The following is a 12,915-nucleotide window of genomic DNA, read 5'->3' as shown; positions in this document are numbered from 1 at the left end:
GGCGTTAGCTGAAAAAAAAAGTCTCTTTTTCACTATGGCCCACAAATTTTCTGTTGGGTTAATGTCAGGAGAGTTACCTAACTACTGAAGTTTGGTGGCAAGAGAAAGCGATGTCATATGATAGAGATATTTTAGTTGGTGAGGGGATTTTATAGGATTGATCTAGATGGAATTATAAAAAGAGTAGAAAGCGAGAGGGAAAAAACCAGAGGCCATCTCTGGAAGTTATGTAAGAGTGTGGTGAAGAGGAGTGTGAAGAGTAGATTTTTTACATGGAGAATTGTCAGTGAATGGAACATATTACCAGAATGTGTTGTTAATGCAAGGAGTTTAAGGATTTTAAGATTCAGTATGATATATATGTTGTCAGTTGAATGAACTTCCCACGATGAGTCTGCCAACTCCCTAGAGGGTACAAGAATAATAATAATATTCCATCAATTCAAATGTACCCCCACCCCTCTCTCTCTCTCTATTTCTGAGGGTCTCCTCCTCAGCTGTTACAATTAGCACTCTGTTGCCAACTTAAAGAAATGCTGCTTGACATCGTACGAATTGTGTTGGTTACATCTGAGTTTCTCACTCTGTGTTTGGCAATATGGTTGCCGACGTGTATCTTTGGCAAGAGGTAAATATCTTCTATAAATTTCAGTGCATTACTATTATTATTCAGACTTTGGTGTTTTCTTGTGCTATGTGTCTTAAAGAGCCAAATGCTGCAAACTCTCCTCCTACCCAATGGCAGTTGCTTCTTTCGGTACCTTTTCAAGGCCATTGGGTGTAACTATTGCCCATCCAGGTTTCCACTACTATCACATCCAGATGCTACTGTCGTCACTTCATTTAAAGATGAGGCTGACTTGCTAACATCACTTTTCTCTTCAATTTCTGCATTGATGACCTTGGCAAAGTTCTCTCCACTCCATTAAGAACTTCTCCATGTCACCCATAGTCTTCTGCCAATGAGAAATCCAAAGTATACTATGATCTGCCTTCCACACTCTGCAACTGGATTGCTAACTTTTTCATTGGTGCTCACTTTGTTTCCTTTGTTGAATTGGCTACTATTATTCCTCTGCTTTCCTCATTAGAATCATTAGAACAAGAGCTGCTGCTAACCAACAATTTTACAGTCCATGTTTGATTTGGATTCGAGGCTGCATTGTGATTGGTTGGTGAATTTAGAGCTTGTGTAAAAGTGATGTTTTTTATCTGTTTATTGTGTTTTTCCCCTTAGAAAAGTAGTGTTTTTTAATGGTATATTGGTGTAGATTTTTGTGTTTTTAGTGTTTTATAACATATTTTTGTTAAGATAGCACTTATAATAAATATAGTTCAAAATGGTGCCAAAAATGCACAAGAAACATAATGCTAAGAAGAGCAGCGAAGTTGAGAACAAGAAGGTTTGCCTTGCGAGGTTATTGAAGATATTGAAAATGAATTCACCTCCAAAATAGTGAAATTAAAGCAGGTTAATCAGAGAGAGTGACATTGTTTGTAAAAAGGATGCTATTTTGTATGGCGACTTGATCATAAAACATGCTGTTGGTGAGCAGATTATAAAGTCAAGTTTTCCATGAACTAAAATGAAAAATATAGCATATGCAATTTAAAAACAGAAAAGTAAATGAGATCATAATTGTAGTAGGTACTAACGATTTAACTTGTGATGAGTTCAGTATGAGAGAGGACATGAAAGGGTTGTTGGAAAAGGCGAGAGTGAAGAATGAGAAAGTGAAAATAGTAAGTATATTATCTCGATATGATAAAAATGAATTTAGAAGTGCTATGATGGCAAATGATTCAATGCATAGGCTGTAGAAGAAATGGATGCAAGTTTTTGGATATGTGGAGTGAGGCTTATTTGAATAGAATAAGAGAGATGGCCTACACCTGAATTAGTTTGGTATTAGGAATGGTGACAACATGAGTGTAAGAGCCACAGTGTTATATAATTGTGCTGATGAGAGGAATGGGCATTATCATGGAAATGATTATGAGGAGAGAACGATTTGGACTTTGTGTTTGTCTGGTTTGGACCCATCAAACATGTGCAAAGATGTCTACGTGTATAAGGCACTAGAGAAGAATAGAGATCCGCAAGTTTTCCAACTGTCATGCAGATTGAAGACAAGAGTATACAAAAGAACATTTTGTAAAAACATTTTGTAAAAAAAACCTACATCAGAAGACCTTCAGCCCAATCGGCCAAGAATACCAACATTGCCCGCTAGGGAGCACCATCAGGATGTTTAGGAGAAAGAGTAGCTTCTTCTTGCTTCATTCCTCATTTACTGTGTGTTGTGCTTGAGTGCACATGTCTTATATTTAAGTTCCTGTGATAATGGCAACGTGACGTTGCTGAAATATTGGAAGTGTATTAAAATTTATTTTAAAATATATTCTATTGTATGTTGTAATTTCCTTAAGCTATTTAGTAAGAATGTATAACCAACGTCTAAGCCTTTCCACGAGAAAAGATCATTTAGTCTTATTATGTCTATATACGAATGCTTAGGGAGTATCAGAAACAAAGTGGTAGAGTTTGTTGCTTTGGTGAATATGTTGGAACCTCAGATTGTAGGTATTAGTGAGACCTGGCTGTCAGAATCAGACATACTAACTGGTATTGAGTCTAAATGGTACAGTATTTTTAGGAAGGATAAACAGGGATAGAAGAGGAGGGTGCTTATAATGATGTCGGATGACTTGAATCCAGTTAGTGTAACAGTATTGAGTAACATTATTTCATGTGGCAGTGAATTTGAAGCCACCTGGTGTGAGCTGGAATCTAACAAGATCAGTTACATAGTGAGATGTTACAGACCTGGTGGATCAGTTGCTGCTAGTGATGAAGAAACGCATCACCAAGATGACTGCAAACAGCATAATCATAATGGGAGACTTTAATTTTCCAAATATTGATTGCGTAGCAGTAGAATCTCATGAGAATAATGAAAATGCATTTATTGCACTGTTGTGGGACAACTTCCTCAAGCAGCATGTGATAGAAAGAACTCGAAGTCAAAGAGTGTTGGATTTGATTATAGTGTCAGAGGACAATTCAGTTAAAGACGTAACTATTCTGCCTCCGGTTGGTGACAGTGATCATGCAATACTCACTTGGGAAGTAACTATGAATGTTCCATTCTGAAAAGGTTATATGCTGAACTACAAAGCAGGAAATTATAACCAACTGAGGAGTGTACTGAGCTCACTGGGATTGGTTGCTGGATGGGAAGAATATCGACAGTGCATGGGAAGCATTTAAACAATACTTAAATGATGTGATATCAGATTGTGTCCAGAGAGTTCAAAGAATATATAGGGTAGAAGTAAAATGGATGCATAATCTTATTAAGCAAGAGATTTGTAAGAAAAGGACAATGTGGAAGGAATACCTTGTGCATAAGAATGACATCTGTTATGAACGTTATAAGCAGCAGGCTAGAATATCGCAGCTAAAGAAACTTACTCTGCAAGCTATAGACAACCCACAAGAATTCTGTCAATATGCTGCAAGTAAAAGAAAGAATGAATATGAAAGAATATCTCTTCTGAATGTAGATGGTGTGTGTGTGTGTGGGTGACAGATGCAGAAGAGATTGTTCAATTGAAGAGTGCGATTTTGTTAAATGCTATCAACACATGTATGCAACATTGAGTTCACTGCTACCTCACATGAAGAAACTCAGGTGTATGAAGAGGAGGTATTAGAGCTGTTGCACAAACTGAATAAGAATTGAACAATAGGGACTGATAGGATATCAGCACGGATGCTAAAAGAGTGTTCAGCTGAACTGGCTATATCTTGGAGTGTAAGTAGATTGCAAGTTGAAGTTCAGGGACCATGTAATAAAAATTGCAAATACAACTCAAAAGATAATTGCAATGCTGAAATGAACTTTCACATTTAAAGATAAGGATGTCATTTTGCCTTTTTTACAAGGCCTTGACACGACCTCACCTGGACTATTGTGCGCATGTCTCGTCTCTGTGTGCAAAGGTTAAAAATGGTATCAGGATTGTGGAACTGATTATGAAGACAGATTGAGAATTTGTAGACTTTGTAGACTTCAGACACCAGCAAACAAGAGAAAGAGGGGTGATATGATTGAGACGTACAAACTTCTGAAATGGTCATACAGGATTTCAGTTGATGAAATTTTTCATTTTATGGAGAGTGGGGAAAGGACAAGAGGGCATCCTTGGAAGCTGAGAATTCATTCTCAGAATTTTTGTCTCATAGAGTGGTGCATGATTGGAATGGATTGCCATTGGATGTGATATGTGCAAGCAGTGTGTGAATGAATTCAAGAATAAGCATGATTGCTGATGCGTGTAGTATGTGGCTTCCCTCAGTGAGTCCCTGACTCCCTGTAGGTCTCTCTTAATAATAATAATGTAGAAGCTCACCGAACCAACTTCACTGCTGCCGCCTCTTTCATTCCATCTACTTCTGTTCTTTGGAACAGCCTACCCCACTCTGTCTTCCCCAAGGAGTACAACTTAATTTTAAAAAAATATAAACAGATTCCTCATTTCTTCTTCTTCTCTTCCCCACATGTAGCACTGGTCTCCTATAGGTCTTGTGACCTTTCTTGTGTGATTCCAATAAAAATAAATAAATCTCAGGAATGGTGGTAAAAGTACTGGAGAAGTTGGTCAAAAAGAATTCAAGAATTCTTTTAGATTCACAAAACCATGTTGTCCCTCTGAGGGACAACATGGTTTTGTGAGGGGGTCAGTCATACCTTAGTAATTTAGTAACTCTTTATAATAATGACAACTGAGTTGCATAAAGGAAATAGCTCGACAATACTTCTGCTGGGTTTTACAAAGGCATTTGATAAGATACTATATAAGATGGTGGCTGACAGACAGATATCACAAAGTGGCGTATGGAGGAGCAGAATCTAGGAGAATGCATGTGACTAGTGTACTGCAAAGTTCTGTGCTGGGACCACTACTGTTTAATTTGCATATAAATGATATAGAAAGTAATCTGAAAGGAAATATTCAGTTTATTTATTTATTCGTATGGCATGAATATCAAAATATGCAGTACAATACACTTTAATAACATATAAAATTAAAAGTCAAAAGTCATTTTAAAAACCATTAAAATTAAAAGGTTACATCCATATTGGTCAGATAGTTCATAGCTTCAGATGTAGCACTTAAAAAGTCCAATTTGTCTCCTGAATATGCTCTGAGATAACACTGAGTCACAATACGGTTCACAGTTTGTCTCTGAGCTCCACAATCACAATGCGGGGATGGTCGTTTACCTCATTTAAAAAGCATGTCCGCACATACACTATGACCAGTTCGTATTCTATTAAGCTGAGTCCAGGATTTTCGTGGGAGGTGTGAGCAAGCATCAAAACTTTCTTGTAATTCATTGAGAGAAAATTTTGTGATGTCATCTGTATGGCTCTCCCACTGTTCTTGCCACTTTTGCTTCAAGTCAAAGTTAGAATGTAGTAGTAGTTGGGCTAATTGTAGTGGTGGATGCCTTGATCTCAATCGTCATACACTTAAGTCTGGGAGATCTAAATGTATTGGTAGGGCTGTGTTCTCCAAGATTTTCTTATACTCATGTAAGAGAGCCTTAGTCCTGCGCAGATTTGGTGGAACAATGTTACTGTGAGCTGGAAGCCAGTGTGTGGGCATTGATTTAATTGTACCAGAAATCAGTCTCATTGTATTATTTAGTTGGCTATCAACAAGTTTAACATGTGTGCTATTTAGCCACACTGGTGAGCAATATTCGGCAACAGAGAAAACTAGACCAAGAGCAGTAATCCGCAGATTATCGGCTGTTGCTCCCCATGTCGTGCCTATTAGTTTTTGTATTATGTTGTTATGGGTTCTTAACTTAGCAGAAACGTTTGTTAGGTGTTGCTTGTAAGAGAGCGTGCAGTCCAGGGTAACGCCCAAGTACTTTGGAAACTTATTGTGTCATAGTAAACATCCTTCAAAGAAGATATGTAAAGTGACATCTGCCATGTGATTATTAAGGTGAAAGCTTGATACTTCTGTTTTGTAAAACTACAGGTGAATATTATAAAAAATGAATAGCCTTCATTTTTTATAATATTCACCTGTAGTTTTCAGATCTTTTGTAAGTACGTCTTTAGCCTGACTCATGTTTTTGTGTCAAATGGCAATTACAGTGTCATCAGCATAACAGAACTTGTGTGAGATGGTAGCAGGCAAGTCATATGTGTATAGGTTATAAAGTAAGGGTGCCAATACTGACCCTTGTGGAAGACCATTATTAAGTTTTCATTGTTGGGACATTTTATTTCCTAATATAACTTGAAAGAAACGTTCAGTGAGCATGGAGGAAATTAAGTGTGCAGTCCGTTTACATGGGACAATGCTAAGAAATTTGTATATAAGACCTTCATGCCATACTGTATCATAGGCTGCTGTTAGGTCCAAGAAGACAGCTGATGTTTTTTCTTGCTTCTGAAATCCAGCTTCTATGTATGATGTTAAAGTGAGCACTTGATCACAGCAACCACATTTTTCTCTAAAACCAGCTTGCTCAATCAGGACATGCTGCATAATTGGTGTGGACAATCTGAAGGCGCTCTAACATTTTATAGGTGCAACTCAATAAAGCAATAGGTCTGTAACTTTTTGCCTCCTGGGGTAGTTTTCCAGGTTTAAGAATAGCAACTATTTTTGACTTCTTAAACTGGCTAGGTAGTCGGCTAGTCAATAATATATCAGAAAAGAATTCACAGAGCCATTTTATAGTATTTGGCTCGCTATTAATCAGAAATTTAGGATAGACACCGTTGAAGCCTGGGGCCTTGCCTGCTTTGATATCTTTTATGATGGCTTTTACTTCATCTATAGTGAAGATTGAGGCATATTGTGAGAAAGCAGGAGCATTTATTTTTAAAGCTCTAAGTTCTTTCTTAACTTTCTTGGTATGTTCATGGTCCCTAGGTGCTCTTGACATATTAATGATTTGATTAGCTATTTTCTCAGGGGAGATGATTGTGCTTTTTTTTGTTTGCTGATGATACAAAATTGGGTAGAGTAATATTTAATTAAGGCAATGTGGAGAGCTAGTAAGATGATTTAAAAACGCTCTCAGTGTAAGCAAAAGAGAATATATGTTAGTTTAATGTGGAGAAGTGTAAACTTGCACATTTCGGGATAAATGGATTATAAACTGTGTACCACATTGATGGAAGTGTACTCTAGGAAATAGATGAAGCTAGGGATTTTTTGGGTGGTAGTAGACAGAGATTTGTAGTTCAGAGGGCATATTGCTGAGGTTGCCAAGGTATAAACAATATTACTTGGCTATTGAAGAGCACACTAACAAGTAAAAATAAGGAAGTTGTTGATAGAGAGAAAGTCCTTTTAAAGAGATAAGTGTGACAATATCCTAATGACTAATCCATATATGATTTACTCATTTAAAACTGAAAGAAATTCTTTTGCTTTCCAGTTGATGTAGAAGTGGGTCCAGTAAAGTTTATTTCTGAGTTATGAACTTAAGGTGATTTGAAACTGTTGATATAGTTTAGTTGTTTCTTCAATGAAGTCTGCCAAGTTTTTCATGCAGAAAGTAAATTTATTCTGAAGAAATGAAGCTGTCGATATGGTTTTAAGTAATTTATTCAGTGGAGCTTGTTACTGAACAAAGCACTTCAGTAACTTAAGTTACTGAAGTGTTTTGGATCAAGACCAGATATGTTTCTTTTAGAGGTCTATAATTAGGATGCAAGAAGAATATGACTATCTTATGTTGATATCATATAGGAAGCAGTTTTTGTGTCTGTCTGAATTCAAGAAAGAATGGAAATTCTGTAGGAATTAAGAGATAAAAATTTCAGAAAGTTTTGTCCATAAAGGGTAATAATAATAACAATTATTATTATTATTATGTGACACCTCCAGGGAGTCGAAAGACTCATCGAGGGAGAGTGTGCCAACAGCATCGAACGATTGATCCCTTCCAACTACTAATCCAGATATGTTTCCTTTAGAGGTCTATAATTAGGATGCAAGAAGAATATGACTATCTTATGTTGATATCATATAGGAAGCAGTTTTTGTGTCTGTCTGAATTCAAGAAAGAGTGGAAATTCTGTAGGAATTAAGAGATAAAAATTTCAGAAAGTTTTGTCCATAAAGGGTAATAATAATAACAATTATTATTATTATGTGACACCTCCAGGGAGTCGAAAGACTCATCGAGGGAGAGTGTGCCAACAGCATCAAACGATTGATCCCTTCCAACTACTAATCACGCTCAAACTTGCTTAACTTTTTGCATGAGCCATGCAAAAAGTTAAGAGGTTCTACCAATTGACCAACTTTTTCTGGCCTACAAATCTAATCTAAAATTCAGACAGGCACAAAAACTGCTTCCTATGTGATATTAACATAAGATAGTCATATTCTTCTTGCATCCTAATTATAGAACTCTGAAGAAAACATATCTGTTCTTGATCCAATTATTAGTTATCATTGAAAGAAGCTGAGTAGATAAGGTGTTTTTCTTTTGAAAAACACCTTATCTTATCTCATCTACTAGCATAGTTAAGTTTTATTGATTTTATATTGTATATAATTCTGTCCTTTTGTGAATTAAATATATTATTTTGGTTATAAAGGTGTCTGAAGACTCCATCGCTTGTGATATAAAATGGCTAATAGGTTAATTTAAGAGGACAAGTCATATCACATGCAGTATATATTTGGGATATGAATCTGTATGCAAGTTTGATTTGTAGCTTGGCTTCAGTTGCTTTCTTTTTATTTTGAAATTAAGAGTTAAACCTCAGGGAATAATTTGCTAATGTTGCAATTGATAGGATTACATGCACAAGAAAGAAAGTAAAAAATTGTAATTTTTTTTTTTAACATAAGAAAATAGCATGTATGCAGTATTAAAATATAGAGCCTAAAGGCTTCAGTTTGGCTGGATCTTATAATATATGAGGATTTTGATATCCATTATATAGTGAAATGAATTCAAGAATTTCACCAGAGTTTGAGAATAACCCTTTAGCATAGCAATTGTCTTGGCTCTTATCTCAAAGGTTTATTCTCATAAACTGTGATGAAATTTGGAATTAATTTCATTAATTCAAAATCTTTATGATCCTTGAATTCATTTGGCTATATAATGATGATCGATGTCACAATCCTCATTATATGTTATAAGATCTAGCCAAATTTTTGAAGCCTTTTAGGCTCTATATTTTAATATTATATTTGTGCATCTACTGAGAATTCATTTATGAAGAATAGAGAGCATCTCTCATAGGTCTTAAGGATCAAAATAGTCTTTTGTTGTGCTTTTGTATGTGCTATTACACACACACACACACACACACAATTTTTTTCCTGAAGATTTCTCTGTGACAGAGACAAAATATTGGAACAGTTATTACACTTGCTGTTTAATTATTTCTGTGTGCTGTATATTTTATTATGAGTGTAAACCAGCACTTAAGAAGCCTAAACATTCATTTATGTATGAAGAATATAACTTTCTGTACATGGGAGTGCTCTGGTACTGATGTGAAAGCTCTTGTCATCTAAGGTTTCTGCCTGTGGTCTGATAAGAATTAACAGTTCGAAACAGCTGTCAGACCAGTGAAACTTAATCAGAGCACTAATAAAAGGTGACTATGTGGGCCCCCTGGGAAGAGAGAGTCCATCTCTTTAAAGTATCACAAACCAAAGAAGTTCCTATGCCGAAGATTTATTTTTATAAACTCTCTGAAGTTTGAAACTTTGAGAAGAGAGTTGGTGTTTCTTAAATTCATTTGGGTATACAATGATGGGTGTTAATATATTCATTATGTTTATAACATATATGCATTTACTATTGGATAGCAGAGCAAGATTTATACACAGGAGAAACTTCCTTAAATTTAAGGAAGTGTGAAAAAATGTTCATGTGCTATTTGATTGTTCTATCTTATAATAATATTTTGATTACTTTTTGTTTGTTTAATAAGAAAAACTTTACAAAATTCACAGTATGTTTTATTTAAAGAGAAACCAAAATCTTAAAATTTCTGTTTTGCATAATTTATTGATGTATTGTTATGATACTATATTTGCAGGTGATAGATGTGAAAACTACATGGTCAGTACTGGCACCTAAACTGTTAAAAGATAAGAGGTAATTTCTTTAATTCATTATAGTAGCATGAATGTGGTATGACCAAAATGTAGAAATAACTGATGAAATATACAAAAGAGATCAAGAATTTTAAAATGCAAGTTTTATAGTGAGACCTTATAAATATAAATCATGAACAGAAATAATTGAGTAAAAAAATAAACTGGGTTGTATAACAAGCCAAAAGGGGATTTACCATCTCCCTTAAACTTAAAGTGGGTTGTACTTGTATACATACAGCAACCAAAGCTTCATTAGAAATCTCAAAGTAGTATATATTTAGTAGTATAGAAAATATTTGTAGTGTGAGTGACCTAGCATTTGCCATAAGTAGCCCAAGTGTTGCTTGCTAAAAAGACATGAACCCTGAAGAATGTTTAAACTACTTCTCTCTCCCTTGGAAGCTAGGAGCCCAAAATATGTATGAAAGCTCATATCACCAAGCAGTATCTACCATATATAAAATGCTGTATTATGTAAAAATAAGCATCAAGTGAAAAGTGCCTAACTTTTCACTTAATGAAACTCGGAAATGAACCTCTGATGAAAAATCAAAGAGGAAGAAAAATATTTTCTCTCTACTTGGTTTAGGTGTCATATAAGAGTGGCAGGGCTTTTTCTGCCAGAAATTTTCATCCTGCAAAACAGGCAAGAGGAATGGCCAGAACAGCACCTAACGTTAACATAATACACTGGTCTCATAGGCATTACTTTGGCTGCAGTTTCAGAACAACTTCCATAATACAAGTCATCTCCTGCTGCTTCTTGCCATATTGTTACAACAGATAATGGTACTAATAAAGAATTGATGAGAAGGACAAGGACGCTTTTCCTTCTCATCAGTTCTCACAGATCATACAGGCACTGTGGTGATCTGTGATTAGATTAGAACTACCAATGGTAAGTCCTGCTCATCTCTTTTACCACTGCTAAAGAGGTGAGCAGGACTTGGAGATGAAAGAAAGACCCATGGTTAGAAGTGCTTGAAACTGTTACCTGCATTATTAGAGATATCCTTGATGATGTCAGGTACAGTATAATAGACTTGTTGAGAGGCTTATACGCTGGTTAAACATGATAACTAATATTTAAGGAATTGACAGCGTATACTAGAAATATAGATTAAATAAACTTTAATATATACCTTCCGATATTTCGGCGAACGTCACGTTGCCATCTTCTTGTAGACAAGTGCACACAAGTACTAATAACAGCAAATGAGACTGAAGCTAGGAAGCTAGCGTTTCCTAAAGTCCTGATGGTGCCCCCTGGTGGGCTATATTGGTAGTTCTTGGCCTTTGGGCTGAAGTTCTTCTGATAACAGTTTCCCAAATTTGGGGCAGTTTCATGCATCCAAATTTGTTGAGGTTTGGCATGTTCCTAAGGGCCGAGGCTGATTCCATGAATAGTCTTTCAAACTTGAACTTGCTGCGGTGTATTACTGTGGCTTTCTTCCATCTTATTCTGTGGCGAGTATCCAGAGCGTGGTCTGCAAGCCCAGAGTGGCTGTACTGGTAAAATCGGATGTAATCCTTGTGTTCTGAGATTCTGATATTTGCTGTCCTGCCTGTTTGGCCAAAGTAGGACAGTTTACAGCTGCAAGGGACCTGGTATACACCAGGTAGGTCTAGGGGAAGTGGTTGGTCTTTGGTGGAGCGGATAAGGGTTGCCAGTTTTCTATGTGGTCTGTAACAGGTGGTCAAGTCGTGTTTTTTTAGGATTTTATTGATTTTTTCCGAGGTGCCTCTCATGTAGGGGATAGTGATAGATTTAGAGTAATCTTTTTTGTGAAGGGGAGGGGGTGGTGGGTTGTGGATAACTGGGTTAAGTATTTTTTGGAGGGGGTAGCCGTTGGCTGAGAAAGTGTCACGGATGTGATTTAGTTCAGTGGTTAGGGCTTGATCATTAGAACAGATTATTTTTGCCCTGTTGAATAATGTTTTAATCACTCCATATTGTTGTGAGGGGGGGTGGTGGGATTGTAGGTGAATGTATCTGCCTGTATGGGTGGGTTTTCTATAAACTGAGAAAACCAAGGTTCCATCAGGTTGGCGGGTGACTAGTGTGTCTAGGAAGGGGAGGTTATTGTTTTCCTCTTTTTCCAGGGTGAATTTGATTCTAGGGTGTTGGTTGTTCAAGTGTGTTAGGAAGGAGAGGAGTGAATCCGGGCCATGTGGCCAAATAGCGAAAACATCATCAACGTAGCGAAGCCATATGGTAGGTTTTTGTGGGGCTGAGTTTAAGGCTTTCTCTTCAAACATCTCCATGAAGAAGTTGGCCAAGGGTGGGGAAAGTGGTGAACCCATGGCTGTCCCCTCTATCTGTTTGTAGAATTTTTCCTGCCAAACGAAATAGCCTGAGTTCATTGTAAACTGAAATAGGGCTGAGATATCGGGAGGAAATTTAGCTTGGATTAGCTCTAAGGTTTCTTTGAGGGGGACATTCGTGAATAGGGAGGAGACATCAAAACTGACCATTATGTCATTATGTTGGAGTGTAAGGTTTTCTATACTGGCTTTGAAGTGGGCTGAGTTTTTTATGTGTGATGGTGTATTGCCAGTATAGTGTGAGAGCGCTTTGGCTAAATGCTTGGCTAGTTTGTAAGTGGGGGAATCAATGCCATCCACTATGGGACGTAATGGCACATTTTCTTTGTGTATTTTTGGGAGCCCATATATGCGGGGGGATCTAGAGTTATAGGGTTTTAGTCTGTTGGTAATCTCCTCAGGCCAAGAAGTGACCTT

At 36.7% G+C, this 12,915-nt stretch overlaps 1 protein-coding gene across 2 annotated transcripts in view; it reads left to right on the top strand.

The window, feature by feature from the left end:
- Positions 1-12,915, top strand: part of LOC150099747 (focadhesin) — a 381,450-nt gene that overhangs the window by 165,300 nt on the left and 203,235 nt on the right. For both annotated transcript variants that reach the window (XR_016549345.1, XM_090403693.1), the window contains exon 13: positions 10,113-10,171. Coding sequence is in view for 1 of the 2 variants with exons in the window: in XM_090403693.1 (XP_090259819.1) it covers positions 10,113-10,171 (59 nt within the window). In the remaining variant the exon portion in view is untranslated. The remainder of the gene's footprint in view (positions 1-10,112; positions 10,172-12,915) is intronic.

Source organism: Typopeltis vanoorti, chromosome 14 (assembly GCF_054136105.1).
Source record: "Typopeltis vanoorti isolate ZY-2024b chromosome 14, IOZ_Tvanoo_1.0, whole genome shotgun sequence".
In the NCBI taxonomy this organism is placed as follows: domain Eukaryota; kingdom Metazoa; phylum Arthropoda; class Arachnida; order Uropygi; family Thelyphonidae; genus Typopeltis; species Typopeltis vanoorti.
This window is presented reverse-complemented; position numbering and strand designations above follow the sequence as displayed.